At 39.3% G+C, this 19,195-nt stretch overlaps 1 protein-coding gene across 1 annotated transcript in view; it reads left to right on the top strand.

Annotated features, from left to right (window-relative positions):
• The window catches only part of LOC111870152 (PHD finger protein 12), a 45,893-nt gene that overhangs the window by 20,254 nt on the left and 6,444 nt on the right, over window positions 1-19,195 (top strand). The window contains exons 12-16 of the mRNA XM_023862208.2: window positions 6,893-7,038; window positions 7,390-7,521; window positions 9,035-9,355; window positions 9,473-9,555; window positions 15,248-15,490. Of these exons, the coding sequence (XP_023717976.1) occupies window positions 6,893-7,038; window positions 7,390-7,521; window positions 9,035-9,355; window positions 9,473-9,555; window positions 15,248-15,490 (925 nt within the window). The remainder of the gene's footprint in view (window positions 1-6,892; window positions 7,039-7,389; window positions 7,522-9,034; window positions 9,356-9,472; window positions 9,556-15,247; window positions 15,491-19,195) is intronic.

Below are 19,195 nucleotides of genomic sequence, written 5' to 3'. Positions count from 1 at the left end.
GCCTGCACTGCTTCAGCCCAGTATGTATTCAGATGCTTTATATGTTTTGTTTTAGTGCCAAATTTATGGGCACTAGTGTCAGATGTGTATTACTATAATCATAAAGGATTCCTCTTTACATTAATTTTCTTCCATCTCTGTAAGTGGTCATAGAACAAATGAATATTGGAAAATTGTTTTAGGTTGTGACACTGTGTAGTCTTATATGTATATATAGATCATCTGCTTTATGAACCAAGGTATGTTACACTATGTGTAGGCAGTCTTACATAAGAAAAGTCTTGTGTATTGACATATATATGGATGACTGTAGATGGCTTATGATTTGGTGAATGATTTTATTGACCACTTAACACACACCACTCGGGGCTGCAAGTAATTACAGTGCTATTGCTAATTTCCACACTTTACAATTCTGTGCAGCACCTGCTAAGCCTTTTTCCAGCCTGCTTTGCCTTCATCAGCCATTCCCTGGCAGTGTCTTTTGACAGTGGAAATTCTTTAGGTCTTGAGATCGAGTTCTACCTCGACAGTCTCCCATGCAGAACTCAACTCAGGCTGGCAGCCATTTCACACCAACTTCCTAGTATTCATTTCACAGGCTGACTTTCAGCTAACTGGGTCACCCAAATTTTCTTCCTTATAACCTCTTTGCATGGACCAGTAGAAAATGCTGTTTCCAGCAGTAACTCAGTTGTAGAAGTGTCTGTAACTTGCCGTTGCATTGCAACAGCTGATGTCTTATTGTTTGTTTTGAGGTACTTGCCTAGCATCAGGCCTGTACACCACATTGCTCCCTCCTTAAGGCTGTTTGTCCTGAGTAGCTTCCAGGCATACCACCATTTCTTCTTTTCCTCCAGGCTGAGTGGTCAGTGCACCTACATTTATGACTCTTAGTCTGTTGTGCTGTTTCTTATTTCTTTCAGAGAGGACCAACCCCTTTACATTGTCCAGTCATTTGTTTTTCAAATCCTGACTGAAGGCTCGACTTTCACTTCATGATCTCCAGCACGAGAGCCTTCCTGAAGGTCTTGCTGGATGTCCTCTCGCTTTCTAGATGTAGTTGCTCCTTTTAAGTTTTGGTTACTTATGCCAGTGATGCCTTCCATTTTTGTCCAACATCTTCCCAGATGTCCATCATTTTCCATGATCTGATTTTTTTTGTCGTCTCTGTTCACCTGTTGCTTCTATATGACTGCGTCCTTTACCGCTGTGCCATTCTTGCACAGTGGGTTAGATGATCCCTCTGCGGGCAGCAGCCAACTTTTTTTGCGACCTGCCATTGCCCTGGGTCCATTTCTTTGGCTGACCGTAGTGCCTTACACGTAGATGCTGGACCCCATGCCAGTGATGTTACAGTTTTCACTGCTGCCTTTTCTTTAGGATCCTCCTCATGCATCGCCTCGGACTCTACTTGTACTGGATTTGCCTCCAGATCCATGGGAACCACCTTTCCTAGACAGGTCTCCATGCCACAGGATGTTGAAGTTAAAATCTAATAATTTTTTAATACTGATGTAATGGTCTGTTTTACTAATTGACATTGCACCCTTGTTTGCAGAGGAAATGGAGTATACCAATGTTTTGGAGGAACATACTGCTTCCTTCTTCAGAATGAGAGCAGTCAACACTGAGGATGGAGGCAACATGTACCTTTCAAACACTTGTATCCACCTGTCCACCTACAATACTAGCTGGTGTCACAACCCAGAAAACTGCAATCTGAACACTCACCACTTTGAAAGCCTGAAAATTTATACAAGTACAAGTAGTTTAATACAGCCAAGATATAATATATACAGTTTTTCTTTCGGGCTGTAATATTGAAAGGTTTGCAACAATGCACTGCCTTGTCAGCATGTAATATGGATGTGACTTTATATACAAACTGCTGCATATTCATTTTGTTTATTTATTTATTGTGTTTAGTGCAGTATAATGTAGTAAAATCAAATGTGCCCTGCTGTAGATAACATTCTAGAAACTGTTTGGGATTCATAGTACAGGTAAAGTAACTGTCTGGTAGCATTGAGATTTGCTAAATTTAAATGACAGACAAAGGATTAACCCATTCATGCCCATAAGCATGTATAAACATCCTGTAAAACTGGCCCATATCACCAAGAACATAATAAAGGGTATGTTCAGTCATCCTGGTGTTCCATCAGGCTCCAACTAGTTTCTTTACTATGAAGTGTTCTTCTATATGTTATATTAACATCTGGTGGACAAATTTGTAACCAGTACTGATAGTACTGAAGTTACAGTTCTGCCTGATTTCAGTGAACATTGCTGGTAATACAGTCAGTGCCTAGGAAATAAACACCAAGTTTATTAGGTAATTAGCTTAGCAGGCTGTTGTAAGATGCATTTATTTCTATATACACTTTTCTGTGTTCTATATAGTGATTTGACTGTAAGCTGGATAACTTAGGAATCAAGGTTTGGCTCAAGGCAGGGTTGTAGTGCCCATACTGCCTCTTGAGGGCCATCCAGCCTTGTGTCCAGTGGATATCAAGGGCACCTTCTTCACAGAAAAAGCAGATGGGACGTGAAGGCGACTGCTTACTAATGCTTAGTTTAATGTGTAGGAAGTTATTTTTCGTAATTCTGTCGAGTACCACTTTGATTCCCTTTGGATGTCAGACACTGTTTCATAACATTGTTCCCTCAGTTTCATTTTCAATTTAGGAGACAAAGTGAAATCACAGGGGTCTAAGTCCAGCAAGTAGGGAGGATGGAGAACGATAACCGTGTTGTTAGTTCCAAACTCTGTGGTTTTCAGAGACGTGCGGGTGGGTGCATTGTCTTGATGAAGGAGCCACTTGTGGTTGTGCCAAAGTTCCAGTCTTTTTTGTCTCACATTTTCTGTCATGCGTCTTGAAACATCACAGTAAAAGTCAGAGTTGACCGTAGTGTTAGTAGGAACAAATTCATGATAAACAGTCCCCCTCATGTTGAAAAAATAATGAGCATGCTCTTTGTTGAATTCTGGACCTTCGGTGCCCTTTTGCTCTTGGTGATTGTGATCTCTTTCACTGCGATGACTGTTGCTTTGTTTCTGGATCATAATCGTAAATCCAACTTTCGTCAACCATTATGATCCTAGAGATACTCACAACAGTTGGGTTCTCATTAGCTTTCTCTTGTAGCTAAAGACACACATTTACATGTCGCTGCTTTTTTATCATTTGTCAAGAGTCGAGGAACAAACTTCATGGCAATGCGGTGCATGTTCAAATTTGTTGTTAACATTTCCTGGAAAACTTCATAACTGATCCCAGTGGTGTCTGGAAGCTCATGGATTGTATGGTGAGGGTCTTTGTTGCTGAGTTCTCAAATTTTTTCAACATTTTCTGTTGTTTTCCTTGTGCTTGGTTGCTCTGAAAATTGCCATCTTGAGCTGGCACGCAGCTGGTCTTGAAACATGATTGCCATTCAGAAACTGCTGTCCCGCTTAAAGAATGTTCCCCAAAAGCCTCACAAAGCATTTTAAGGGTTTTGGTAGCAGATTTACCAAGCTTCACACAAAACTTTATGCAGAAATGTTACACAGTTCTGCCATCCATTGCAGGCAAAATGAAACACGAAGTTGAAAAGCACTCATGTAAAAACAGTGCATGTTCACAGTGTGGTATCATGTGACAGACTGATGCAATAGGCTTGTGGAAGTGTGACCTTGGCCTCCCCCCTCATCTTCTTTCACCAAGGCAGTTACAACAGTAACAGTCTGGGAACTTTCTGATAGCACACATTGTGTTGTAATGCAGACATGCTTTCAGTTCAGTGCAGAAATGGACGTGAAATAAGGAGTGCTCTTAGTCATTGTTCAGTTAGTGCTGTTTATTAATGTGTCAGTGAGTTAATGTAATAAGGCAATTTTCAGATCAGTTCACTGACAGTGGAGAAGAGGAAAGAAGAGGTGAGTAGTGAAGGAGCAGTTGCATTGCAGCGAAATAACAAATGGACAGGGAACTGTGTTTGAGCATGAGTGATTATGGATGGTGGGATCTATAAAGTGCTGAGCATTGCAATATTTTTGCATGTGTGAGAAATTGCCCAGCATTTTGTGTTTAATTTAACAAGGTCAGTTACAATGTAAGTTAAGAAAATGATAATTTTCCCCTGTATGTGAACTTGATGCCTTGGAAGATGAAGGTCAAGGTTTGAAGGTAAAATTATGGATTTTTAACCTCAATGTTAGATGGAGGTGAGTTTCCATTTATATATTGCGGCCGAAACATGTAGTGTAGAAGAGGGCAAGACAAAAGAACTACAATAAATTGTTGCACTTGGGACTGTGTTTATGTCATATATCGTATAGAGTGCAACAGGATGCTTAAATATAATATTGTATTTAGGGGTTTTTTAGTTTGTATCTCAGAAGTTTCACTGGCTACCTGGGCTGAGCTTTCTTGAGGTGTTCAGTCAAATCTGTGACTGCCTTCTTTCAAATCCTTTCCAGTTCATCCATCATCCCTCCATTTGATCATATATAGTCCATCTGCTGTCATTGTCATTAATAATCAACAGAATTACCACTCCAGTAACTCAAATTTAGCATTCAGTTTGTTTGCATATTTGCAAGAACTGGCTATTTTTTCTTTCTTCCCATTTGCTACAAGTGCATCAGTCTTGCAATGTTAGTCATCTGATTCCCAGTGAAAACAAAGTATCGTATTATCTCATCTCACTATTTGTAGGGACTTCTCCGTATTGCACTTTACTGTTTCATGTTTTTACCATGTAATTTTCACTCTTTCATATATATGCTTGTAGTATATATGAAAAAGTATTCTAAGAAAGGAAAACTGTTGATCTCCATATTTTGATGGCTGTACACGTTTGTGAGAATGCCATATGTCTGTATGTATGCATTAACACATGAATGGATGTGCAGATTTTGTACTTATTCACTTTCTCACATGTGTGCTTGCACACTTGCTCGCTTATTCTCTTCCTCCCCACACTACCACACTTTCACTGAACACTGCTAAGCATTTCTGTATAGTGTAGTGTGTAGTGTGTAGAAGAGTTACTGTGCGATGACCTCAAGATAGGCAAATATATCAGACCCGTTTGTAGGCAACCGGTCGGTAAACATGTTCACACAGTAACAAATCGATGTGCAACAATGGAGTTTTCTGCTTGGTCCATGCTGAGGAGTTAAAGGAAGACAAAGGGAGGGATACCAAGGCATTTCTATATGGGAGTCTGAAGAAAAGAGTTAGTTGCAAGAGTGCTCAGATGTTAAGCCAGGCGATGAAGAGAAGACTTTATTTGGAGTGAGTAACTCAGTGAGACTGTTGTAGTTCTTGTGTTAAAATCCATTGTCAAGAAGCGGCTAGTGGAAACTAATAGACTGAGGACACTAGTCTGTGTGTGTCAGTGATCTCTAAAGTGTAGTCACGAATTATGTATATAAGTGGTCAATAAATGCAGTATCCAGTCCAAAACCCAGTTGAGAGTCAATCAGACATGTGACAGTATATAATGAATTTGTTTCCAATGTACTTTTTTCTGTCACCTGTATAGAGAAAATTGGTAAGCCTTAAATGTAAAATCACAGATAAACATTTATGCAAAACAATCCCCCCCATTTTTGAATAATAATTGCCTCCTTTGTCTGCTGTATTGTTACTGTTACTGTATAGAATTCCCTGCATTTAGGAAGGGTAATATAGTGTGACATGCTGCGCAACGAAGGACCCCTACCTCCCCAGCGGCACGTGGCGGTAACGTAGCGCTCGCGTAATAGGCTGTTGACTCGCGTTACATAGCTACCAGGTTGCGGGGACTCGGCTAACTTTGGCTCCGCTCGGCTTACTTCGGCTCCGCTCGGCTCACTTCCGNGTAATAGGCGAGTCATCACCCCGCCACTCTCCCTTGGTGACGTCACCACTGTTGACTCGCGTTACATAGCTACCAGGTTGCGGGGACTCGGCTAACTTTGGCTCCGCTCGGCTTACTTCGGCTCCGCTCGGCTCACTTCGGCTCCGCTCGTGACGTCACCGCGGGGAGAGTAGCGGGGTGATGACTCGCCTATTACGCGAGCGCTACGTTACCGCCACATGCCGCTGGGGAGGTAGGGGTCCTTCGTTGCGCAACATGTCACACTATAATTGCTGATTAATGGACATAGTTACTGAGCATGTTTCTTTAGTAATAACTCTGGGCTTGTATGCAAGAAGTGCTCCGTTTGAGCCTTGACTAAAACACTTGACTATCCTGATTGCATGGAATTTTCTTTGACTGACTGTTACTTTATACAGCATATAAGCAAACAGTATAAATGAAGATTTTTAAAAACTAAGACATGCATCACCAAATCTTATAGATGAAGGAAGAAGGAAACTGTGTAACAGGGATGATTGCAAATTATAGAATTGAAATGTGTGTGCATGAATATGTATTATACTCGTACACATGTACCCCGCAACTTTGTTAGGTCTGTTCTTGCTTAATTGCCTGTCTTTTGTTGTATGGAAACAAGGCTGAAAATGGTGAAGCCTTTTCAACATTTATTGAACTGAGGATGTCCCCGGTCTCTCCAGAACATTTTAAAATATCTCCAAGACGTTTTTGTAATGTCACTTGCATACTAAGATTCATCGTTTACTGGAAGCTGGAGTGCACTTTTTATAATACTGATTTGTATGAAACCAGATATCTCCATCATGAATCCATACTGAATGAATTTAAAAACTTTTGTGGTTAGTACTCATTTTGTTAGAATATGTTTATTGTGTAATTTAAAATCCCCATGCATTACATGGTTTTATATGTATAATTTTAAATCAGCATGTATTTAAATTTAAGTTTTCTCGTGTAATTAGAATCTAGTACTTGTCTTGTATGTCAGTTGCCATGTTATATCTTTTATCTCTTACAGCTCATCATCGATCTTACAGCCTCGTTATGGTTGCCCACTGACATCAGTAGTACGACCACAGGTTGGAAAGCTCGCTGTTGTAGCCACAACGCAGCAAACATCAGTAGCTCCTTCAGGGACAAAACTGGTCACTCTCAGAACTGCAGGTAAATAGGCTGTGTTTAAATTGTCATATATTTTTTCATATAATGTTCTGAATGATTTTTGAAGAGCCATTAGGATCTACAGAATTACTGTTATTTATGGTTATTTGGAGGGATAGGTATAAGCCCATTGTGTGGTATACACAGTAAGAGCTATTTTAATATAGGTAGCCATGTGGCTACTGTACACAGTGTTTCCATCATATACTGTTATCAGACGTATATGCATGTGTGTGTGAACTCAGTTATGTTTTATAGTATAATTCTTTCATTATTCACACCATTTATACTTTCCAGTTGATGATGCAGGAACTGCTACATTTTGGAGTAAACCAATTTTTGATTCTGTTGTAGGGAAGTGTAGTCCAACATCAAATCTTGTGGTAAATTCCTTCTCGAGTAAGGGTTCAGTTACAACACTTACCACACCATCAGCTGTTGCCAATCTCAGTACACAGCTTCAGGCTATGTTGGTTGGATCCGCTGGTGAGTGAAAATAGTTGTTTTGTAATAGTGCAGATGTGTAAGGGCTCTAACTTGTTTTGTTTGAAACATTGGATATGAAATTATTTTGATTTGGTGCTGAGTGTTTTTAAAATTTTTGTGGCTTGAATTAGAATAAAAGAAAGAAAGAAAGGTTTTCAGTTTGTATTTCATTAAAATGACAGGATGAAAACCTTTGTTTTACTTCCACCACACGCAAACTAGACCACTGTTTACCTTTCTGTCCACAGTGCTGTTTTAGCTTCAGAAATTATTGATGAACTTACAGACCAAAGCTTGAAGCCATGAATAAAAATGACATACAGTGGATTTCTTTTTCTGCATTATGCAGAAGATGCAAAGAAAGGAAAAAATTAAAGACCTCTTTTGTGTTATACTTGGTTTTATTGAGGTACTGTTTGTTTGTTTATAATTTTATTTAACAGTACTTTCTTAATTTCATAATATATGTATTGTCGGGTAGGAGGATAATTCTGAATGACATGGTAATTGTGGCCTGTTTTAAGGTACTGTCCTGGGCATTGCCTGGAGGTTCTGAGAACAACCATGATAAACCTCAGCGTATCTTGACTATGCCAAGAATCAAATGCAGGCTGTGCTTAACAAGAAAAGGGGGTGGGTGCTAATATCACTCAACACAATGGTTGGTGTTATAATAGCATTTTTGTGGAGGGACTGTGGAAAGCCATGAAAAACCTCTGTCCTCCATCAGAATAGTTGGCATACATGCATTGCCTGAATACAAACCAGAAATGTTACTGCTTGAGACATGTTACTTGGTAATGTGTGGTGAAGAGTGTAAATTATGAAGTTCGTTGTTCTAATTTTTAAACTGAAATTGATTTTTAAGAGAGAGTAGTATTGAATATAATTTTTTTGTTAATTCACTGTTTATTTAGCCACATTTTACTGAATTGTGTGTATTCTAGTCAGTAGATACTTCCTGTCTATAGAAAGCGGACCTGAATCAGTCCTTGGTATTGACACTTGGAAATGTTTCATTCTGTTATAACATGGGTTGTAGTATATGAATATCATGCATTCAAGAAAAACTTTCTCAGAAGCTTCCACTAGGTCATGGTGAGAAACATCACTGATGTTTATAGGCTGCAGGACTATGTGGACATCCCATGGTTTTTAGTGGTGTTGTGTTAGAAAAATATAGAAAAATTTCTAAATGTCCATGGCTAGGACTGATCCAGGCTCCCTCTGTAGGCAGGCAGTCATGTTCACATTATGTAATGTGCATATTCTGCAGACTTTGAATAACTGTAAATATAAATATGTGAGTGAGTGAGTGAATATAAAATATGGTTGTAAACTGCATCAAAAATAACTAAATTTCTTTTTTAGAATTTTATCTAAATATGATGCAACATATAACTCAAGAAGACTTCATTGAATTACATCACCGCAAAAGCTTTTTATGTCTTATGTAACAGAAGCATTGGAAAAGTAGTAGTAAGTGGTAATCAGCTTTCTTTTTTTTTGACAGATAATGAGCTCAGCAAATTAGATGAGAGGTTAATTCATTTGTTGGCATACCAAAGGCTTCAGCAGCTTCTCCCTAACACTGCTTCCCCATCAACTTCACCTGACCCTCAGCCAGCATCATCCCCACCCATCAGCTCTGTTCCACTATCTCCTACCCCATGTACTTCATCACAAACCACACAACCTAATGTCACCAACCCTGTGCCAGCAATTGCCATGCATCATCAGCCTCACATTGTGCAGGCAAGGGCAATTCTTTGCCCACTTACTTGTCGAGGATCACCATGTTCTATGCCTTACCGAACTCTGACAGTTGGAACAGGTCAGTGGCTGTGACAGTTGTGTTTCTGTATGAATTGAAACACTGAATCTATCTAAGTAAATAAATACATGAACATTACTATTTCTCCTGTTTCTTGCAATCATTGTTAATTTTCAGGTGCTGATATGGATGTGGTGTTGGTCAATTATGGTCACTGTAATTTTGTTTCACCAAAACATGCCTCAATATTTTATGATGAGGTAATATGTATTTATTTTATATATTGCATTTGTAAAATGTTACAGTATACATTATTATATAGGAAGGTTATTTGAGAGCCGGTCATAAATTGTTCAACCAGTCTAGTGGAAGACAGATGGACTCTGTGTGTCATATCTTTCCATGCACATTCAGGCTCACCAAGCAGTTTTGCAAGCCCATAGGCTGACAAATCATAAAACGAATCCAGAGTACAGCAGATACTAGGAATGGTCTGCGTTGTTACAGGCACATCCCTTGCAGCCTCAGAAAATGTTCACATTCACAAGTTGTAGTTCCTATTCTGAAAGGGAGCAAACTTGAAACTGAAACTTAAACCCGTCAGTGCAGAGCACTGAATATATTCATCAGAAAGCCTGCATTGTGAGTCATGGAATGAGAAGTTAACTCTCAGTGTGCAGTCTTAAATTTATAATTTTGTTGTCATGATGAGTTTTAAGAGTTATTGTAGTCGTATTGCTGGATATTTGTAGGTAAAGAAAGGGTCTTCTAATGTGCATAAAACAAATCCTTCCCTTTGCCACTGTCATACTAACAAGTACCATCTTTCCTGGAAGTAATTTTCATGAACTCTGAATGGATGTACTCCAGATAGCCAGCTGAAATGCTTCTATCTGTTAGCTATTTCATGTAGCTGATAGAGAGATCATTAGATGTTTGATGTAAAAATCTGTTAAAATTCCTCGATTTCATTCAGCCATTTTTATAGTTGTAGTGGTCAGTGGCTCCACCAGGAGTTGGTGAACAGTATGTGATTTGTTCTTCTATCTCATGGTTTTTTTTTTGACATTGCTTGCCATCTGGATTACTGTGAATGGTTTCTCTGTTTGTTATCCATATAATGTGTGTGTGTGTGCGTGCATGCTAGTACACATGTGCATGTTCTTGGCACTAATTTTCTTTGCGAGGATATGGACAATTATTGTTGACTAAGACTAAGCCATAGCTCAAGTGGTTAGTCGCTGGCTTCCCACTGCAGTGGCCCGGGTTTGATCCTGGGTCTGGTAAAGTTGGATTTGTGGTGGACAAAGTGGCGCTGGGACGGGTTTTCTCTGAGTACTTCAGTTTCCCCTGCCAATCTTCATTCCACCAAATTTTCCGTCATAATCACTCGGGGCAGGTACAATAGGCCAGTCAGTGGCCACTGTGCCGAGCGGACCCAGCTGGACTCCACCCCCCACTAAGTGAAGACAAGTTTTCACCGGAATTCATGGACCTCAAAGTAGTATGCAGGATGTGACTGACATTGTAGATATATTTGAATTATATTTTGATAAGGACCTGGTACAGATGAGACCAGTCACTGTGCATAACAGTTAGAAAAACTTTAGAGGCAATATTTCTACAAATGGGTCCAAAGTAAGTTATTGACAGCCCATGACAGTAAGAACCATATATTGCCCTGGCTTTTTTCATCCTTATGGTTTTTGACCCTCTCGTTGGTGCCTCCACCTTATCGTGGTGAGGGGGTTTGAGTATGCCAAGGACCCTGAGAGCTATACCAGCGGTAGCGTAACTACTGGCAGGGCCTCCTTTGCTGGACAGGTCAAAGGGTAGGCATCAGACGAAGAGGGACACCAAAAACCAAAAACTGATGCCGGAAGCAGCGTCATCAGTAGCGACTTGAAGCACAGAGCAAATGATGCTCGAGATGGTTCAAGTTCGTATAGCAACAGGCGTGACCAGAGTGGTTTGAACGGCTGCTGTACTGCGATGTGGAAAGCAAATGGAAAAACTACCACATTATCACTTTTCCTGGATAGTCTCTTTCCAAACACAGAGACACCATGTATGCGAACCAGAAGACGTAAGAAGATGCTAGATGACCTTGGGGACAGAAGAGGATATTCTCATCTGAAGGAGAAATCTCTAGATCGCATTAAGTGGAGAAACTGTTTTGGGAGAGACTGTGGACCTGTCGTCTGACAGATTACTGATAAATAAATATAAATGGTTTTTGAATGGAATTCCTGTCAGACTGGGTAGTTGGTACCCCACCTATTTGTGGTTTGATTTGGAATCAGCTGCAGATTTACACATTTGATAAACAGTACTTCCAAGAATACATTTGAAGAACCACAGAATGTATTCCAGATCTCTGCTATCAACACTCATCGGATTTAAAATTCAAGACCCTTTGCCTACCCCAGGACATTTTCATTGATGAATCACTTATCTTGTGGAAGGGCTGCCTGTCCTTTAAACATTACCGTCCATTGAAATCACAGTTCAGAATAAAGACATTTTAAATGTGGGATTCAAATTCTGGTTACCTTTGGCTCATCATAGTGTATATCAGAAAGGAGACTGTTTTAGAATCTCCCCTCATTTCAGATGACCACTCAAAACAGCAGTTATTTCAAAAATCTCTGACACCCTTCTCAACAAAGACTGTGATATGGCTTGTTAATTTTCAAGTTCTGGTAACATTTCTGAAGTTGTGCGACATCAGTTGTATGTTTACCATGAAAATAAACAGGAAGAATGTGCCTAAGAAAGTAGAAGAAAAATACAGAAGGATGAGGTTATTGTGCATCATGATGGTCCTGTGTGTGTTCTTAGGTAGAGTGATGAGAAATGAATGGTATTGAATTATATACTGTAGAACTCAAGATCATAACAGAGAGGGGGAAAGAAAAATATACATCTGTGTGTGTGTGTGTGTGTATGTGTGTTTGACTAGCTGCTGCTAATATACCTAGTGGTGGAGAGGGAGAGGTAGTGGGGTGGGGAGAATAAATGGTAAGTGATATTGTTCAGGAGACTTCTGTCACAGTTCTCAATTGCCTCATTATATAGAGATAATTTAGGTCAGAAAGTTGACCATTTGAAATTAAAAATAGATTTAGGGATTGCTGGTGAAGCATCCATGCAGCATAAACAGCCAGGTTGAAAAGGTGAGGGTAACTGTAAAGAGACTTATAAAACAGCATTTTCCTTGAAGAATACCTGCCACAGACAATAAATCGAAGCCAACAAGATGAGCATGGTCTGCAGTAAGCTTGACAAATGAAGGGAGACTATTTATTGTTGTCAGGAGTATGTTGTTGATTTGTGCATCAGTGGGTGTTTTGTGGCCTGCCACACAAAAAATCTGAGGTAATGAAATGCATGTATATTATCTAGAGTCTGTAGGAAACAAGCATTCCAAATTTCATTCCAATTGAAAGAAAACCATGGAAGTTATGTCACTTCAAAATGCATGTCATTTTCCCCCCTTCCTAAAATAAAATCTTAACACCGTTCAGTTCTGCTCCTGCATAATGATCTAGGTGGGTGATTAAATGCCCTACTTTGAAAGGTTAACTCTGGTCTGCTGTGTATGGCATCAAAGGGATATTCAGTGGAATGTTCAAGCCTAGTTCAATTTTATTAAGTTTCTCTTCATTGAGTATTCAAAACTTTGATTCAGTTAATTTGATTTGTTTCATTCTGGTCCATCACACTAATATAATGTAAAAGCTAAACAGTTCCGTTCACTGTGACTGGGTAAGATTTTCTTATTTCAATTATTCACGTCCTTGCATGTTTCGGTCTTCAGAGACCATCTTCAGAGGGACACCTTTACATCAATACAGTTAGAAGCCACTATTACAGTACATGTTCTAAAAGTTAAAATATATACATTCAATATAAATAATATACAATTGGCTGTAAAATCTAAAGTTTTTACAACTACAGCGGCTGTCCCAATACTTTAAAATATATTGGAATTCGTAAACCAAGCTGGTTTGTGTCGTCCCTCTTATTATTTCTTTTGACGGGGCCAAATGTGTGCCACCTTGTCGTTCTCGAGAAGAGGGTTCTGCAAATATATTATTAATTTTCTTTTCATTCTTTTATATTCATGATGCTCCCTTCTTTGGCATTCTCAACCATTTCCATGCCAAAAAAAAAGGGAGCATCATGAATGTAAAAGAAAATTTCCGTATATATCTCTTTAATAAGCTCAACAAATTGATGAAGAGCAAAAACACACAGAGGAAAATGACAACCAGTATAATATGTTCGACCTCATAATACAACATCAGTACACACCCACACTAACATCACAGACACAAGGAGTATAAATATGCTGTACAGCACAACCTAGAACAGTAAAAACAACACAGCGGGCCACAAACACATACAGGACAACATTAAAGGTAGGATGAAATAAAAGTTTTTACAAAACATAATAGGATTGATGAAATAATACAGTATACCCATAATATATTTGCAGAACCCTCTTCTTGAGAACGACAAGGTGGCACACATTTGGCCCCCGTCAAAAGAAATAATAAGAGGGATGACACGAACCAGCTTGGTTTACGAATTCCAATAGGATTTTAACAAACTAACTAAATATTTTAAAGTATTGGAACAGCCGCTGTAGTTGTAAAAACTTTAGATTTTACAGCCAATTGTATATTATTTATATTGTATGTATATATTTTAACTTTTAGAACATGTACTGTAATAGTGGCTTCTAACTGTATTGATGTAAAGGTATCCCTCTGAAGATGGTCTCTGAAGACCGAAACATGTAAGGGTGTGAATAATTGAAATAAGAAAATCTTAACCAGTCACACACTGAACGAAACTATTTAGCTTTTTCATTTGATTCAGTTCTTTTTTGTTCAGGAATGACACCATTTGTCTGAACTTACTTAACAATTGTGCGAATGTTTTTTTATGTTGTTTGTAACTGTAACAGAATTCTCTTACTTTCAACATGGGTACAGTATATGAACACAAAGTTTCAGTGTATAACTCTCATGTGCCTTTTTGATGCATGAAGTAAGGCAACTAATTTGCTGTAGCAGTGGTTTAGAATTACATTAACATAGCATAGCATACAATAGATGTTCAAGGATTTATCGGTGTGATATTGAAGAGGGATTGTAATGCATATAGGCTTTGACCAATCTGCCATGCCACAAGTCTGTGTGTGTGGCGTGGGTTGACATGATTGGTGTGTGTCCTTTTCACTGGATTAGACAAAAGATATGCAAGAGGCTCTCAGATAAACTCCCTGTATTTATATAAATAGAAGCCATCATTGTATGCATTCTGCATGAACTTAATACTTTCACTAAGTCAGGTCATAAGGGACTCAGCATTTTTAATAATAGGGTAAACATTTGCCTGTCAGAAGCATGGCTATACTTCAAATTCATTGGCGACCACATTTGTGGGGCATGAATATCAAGAGTAATTTCTTTATTTTTGAAAGTACCATTATTGAACTACTTTGAAATGAATGTAAACAGATTATGTTCCTACTTAGAATAAGTTATTGAAATTATGTTCTGTGAAAGAAAGTTGCCTTTTCAGCTCGTTTATAATTGTTTGAAGGTTAAAAATTATAAAACTATATTCTGAAGGGTTCTGACAGTGGTGTATAACACAGGATTACTGGGTTTTTGGACATTTTCCATTGTCCAGTATTCTAGAGAATTGAAAACATGATGTTTCGGAAACTGGATCTGGTTCTGTACTGTGAGAGTACAATGCACATTCTTACCTTTAAGAAGAAAGCTGGTACTTCAGTGTTGCAACTAAGACCTGGATATTGACTTCTTTACAGTTTGTACAGAGTGAACAATATTATAAGTTTGAAGACATCGGTTTGTCATCTTGTTTGTATTTTTAAGCTTGGAAATTGTTAACAGCCTGTAATTTTTCTTATAGACAACAAAACATTATGAGCTTTTGAACTACAGTGAACATGGAACAACGGTGGATAATGTTCTGTACTCCTGTGATTTTTCTGAAAAAATGGGTCCACCACAGCCTCCACTAGGGCCTTCTAAACTTAATCCACTTGTCAAAACAATCCGTGAGATTGTGGACAAGAGAAGAGGTGTTCGAAGAAAAATGCAAGAGGCTGAGGAAGAAGCCACACTCTCCTTCATGACAGCTAGATCTGGCAAGGTAAATTTTGAGAATGTGTTTAATATTCCTCTTCTCTGTCAGTGGGAAATGCCCCTTGAAAGGGCCATTGTTCATTACACTGTTCTTACCCCTGTGGCTTGTGCAGAGTCCTGCCTATATCCATACTATTTTCTCCATGTTTATGTTTTTGCCTGAAGATAGAGACAGGAGTTTTCTTTCAAACATCAGTAACAGTTAATCAGATTATGTGACATTACATCCCAGAAGACAATGTGTTCCTGTCCATGGCACTGTGCTATCTGAAGAATTTCAGACTGGGGCTTTGCATACTGCACAGTCTCCCAGCTTACCGAATTGGAGCGACAGCTTATCAGTGTTTTGTGAGTGTTATTATTGTGTATTTTATGCGGCTGCCAGTATTTCAAATTGTAGCATTGAATGATGGGATGATTGGTGAATTATGACTTGGAAAGGTTTTGAACAGAAGCAGTCATGGCCTAGATGAGGTACTGTCTTAACAGTTGCCTAGAGAAACTAGGGAGAACATGAGAAACCTCAGTCAGGATAGTCAGTGTCACAGCTGATATGTGTACCAAGTAACTCCCGGATATAAGTCTAGAGCGTTACTCTTAAACCCGCCTGCCTGATCTTATTCTTATATATTTTAGTATTTTATCTGAGGTATTCAGAAGCCTCCAAATTAGGTTCATGTAGCATTTATTCATTTGCTTTATGTCACTTGAGAGTGTAGAGACTTCAGTGCCATACAGGTGACGATGTCGCAAAAGGTCAGCTGTTATCCTGTGAAGGCACATGTAAGTGTACTCAGGTTTTAAGTGATCATGGTAGAATAAATAAAATACTTATTTCATGATTTTGGAGTGATATTATCACTAGTATGACATTTTGGGATATCCTCTCATACCAGTAATATAAAGGATTCTGGAAGTAGCATTGCTGCTATTAAATTGTCTTGATCAAGGGTATCAGTCCTACTTCATATTTGTGGGATGTCCTGGTTTCAAATCACAACCTAGAGACCCTCTGTTGTGACAAGTTCTTGGTTTTTTTCAGTCCCTCCAGGCAGAAAACAAGTAACTCAAATTAGGCTACAACCACTTCCTTCCAAATCATTTCCAGTTCACTATTTACTCATTTTATTATAAATTGATGGTGCATAATTTGAGCCAATTAAATCACTGTCATGTTAAACAAATAGTAATTTTAACTGTTAAGCATGCTGATATAGAACATTTAACTTGAGGGAGGAAATGGTAAATAATACTGTGGCATGTAGACCTGTTGCTAGGCAACAACCGTGAAATAAGCAGCTATACTATAGCCGTTGCTAAGTAATGGCTCTGTAAACAATGATGGTTGCTAGGTAATGGCTGGAACAAACATGTGTGCAACAATAGAATAGCTGTTGGAAGCAGTGTTCTATGTGTGATGCATGCTGAGGCTGTAATGGGGCCAGCTGCTTGTAGAAGAGAATCTTGAGACAGCAGTGAGAAGATTAGGAGGTTGGTGTGAGTTGGTTGCCAGCCTGGAAGTTAGTGTAGTGGATAGAGTGGAGTGGAGTGGAGTGAACTGGTTGGTGAGTGAATGAGTTAGAGGACTGCTGTGGTTCAGTCCTTGTGAGCTGTTGGTGTTAGAAGCTTGTAGCTGAGTCACAGGGACAGTGCGGGAACCCAGGGAAAGCCAGAAAGTTGGTGAAGACAGCAGGCTGAGAAGACTTGCGTGTGTGCTGTAGTGGAACTGCAGTGTTTGAATTAGCATTAGCATTATAGTTATTTGTAGTTATGATCTGTAAGTGTTCAATAAATCCAGTTACCAATCCAAACCCTGTGTGTAGTTGCTCATATATATTGCAGTATTTAATAAGAGAGCTTAAAATATTTTTTTTTATTGCTAGTGGGGTGGGACCAAGTCCCTTGGACTGCCTATTGTACCAGCCCCAGATGATAGGTGAGGGTGATTGTGGAGCAATTGGTGGAATGAAGATTGGCAAGGGAAACTGAAGTACTCGGAGAAAACTTGCCCCAGTGCCACTTTGTCGACCACAAATCCCACTTGACCAGACCCAGGATGGAACCCGGTCCGCCGCAGTGGGAAGCCAGCTACTAACTGCTTGAGCTATGGTGCGGCCCTAAAATAAAGTTGATAGAAACATATATAATTATCGAAAAGTGCTATGACTTCTAGGCAGGTAAACGGTAAAGTTGTCATGTGCTTAACTATTAAACTATTCTTATGGAAAATGGAATTTACTTGGACTTGAATCCACACATGTAACAGCTATTGGAAGGTTCCTGGACTGTTGTTGTACCTGCCTCAGTGAAAGAAGATGAGAAGGGAGGCCAAGGTCACACTTCCACAAGCCTGGCTGCATTTCCGTGAAGTTTGTTCCCCGACTGTTGACAAATCAAAAGCAGCGGAGTGTGTCTTGATCTACAACAGAAGGCTAACAAGGACCCAACTTTAGTAATATCTCTAGGATCATAACAGGTGCTGAAAATTGGATTTATACTCGTAGTTATGATCCAGAAACAGAGCAACAGTCATGACAGTGGAAGAGTCCACAATCACCAAGAGCAAAAAGGCGCGGCAGGTCCGGAGTTCAACAAGGACCGTTCTCATTGTTTTTTTGATGTGAAGGGGTTTGTGTATCCTCAATTTGTTTCTCTTAACATGACGATCAACTCTGACTTTTACTGTGATGTTTCAAGACGTGTGAGAGAAAATGTAAGGCGGAAAAGACTGGAACTTTGGTGCAACCACAAGTGGCTCCCTCATCACGACAATGCGTCCACCCACACGTCTCTGAAAATCACAGATTTTGTGACTAACAACAACTTGGTTATCGTTCTCCATCCTCCCTACTTGCTGAACTTAGCCCCCTGTCATTTCGCTTTGTTTCCCAAATTGAAAATGAAGCAGAATGGATGACATTTTGAAACAGTGTCTGACATCCAAAGAGAACTGCAAGCAGTACTTGACTTCCACAGTGCTTTTGAAGCGTGGAGAAAACGATGGGATCGCTGTATACATTCCCAAGGAGACTATTTTGAAGGAAATGGCAGCCAAAATTTAGAGAGTTAGGCCAGAATTTCTTTTTTGACCTAGTCCGGGAACTTTCCAGTTCACATTGTAGTAAGAGTTTTTCTGACTTTTCCTCACTGAAACAAACACTTATTAGTTTATATTAGTTTCTGAGATATAGATCTTGCCAATCGGGCACTGTGGTTTCATGTATGTGTATATATTTATTGTCATATGTAGGGTGGTATGTCTGACGAAAATGATGGGTTCTAGTTCTGATGATTGGATTTATTAGCACTTATGTTACACACACTCTCTTAATTACACTTAAATACAGTGCTCTTGCTGATTTACACACACACACTGGTCCTCTTCTGGTTCCACAATTAAAACACAGGAACTATAACACTGTCACTAAATTACACACTCCGTCACTTACTAGTTCCAATTCGCTTGCTTGTGTGCTTCTGCTGCTACTGTTTCTCTCATAACTTCCAGCTTAGGAACTTGGCTCACTTATATAGCTGAGGGACCGACATTGACCAACAGTAAATACATATCACATGACCCCTACCCATAGTTTATACAGGGTGTCCCAGGAGGAATGTGCCAAACTTCGGGAGGGTGTTCCTTATGTTAAAGTATGCCGATATAACCCAAAACACCTATGTCCAAAGTTGAACGGTTACGGAGATAATGGCC

Source organism: Cryptotermes secundus, unplaced genomic scaffold, assembly GCF_002891405.2.
Source record: "Cryptotermes secundus unplaced genomic scaffold, Csec_1.0 scaffold1314, whole genome shotgun sequence".
In the NCBI taxonomy this organism is placed as follows: domain Eukaryota; kingdom Metazoa; phylum Arthropoda; class Insecta; order Blattodea; family Kalotermitidae; genus Cryptotermes; species Cryptotermes secundus.
The sequence above is the reverse complement of the archived record's forward strand: the minus strand, read 5'-3'. Positions and strand labels throughout refer to the sequence as shown.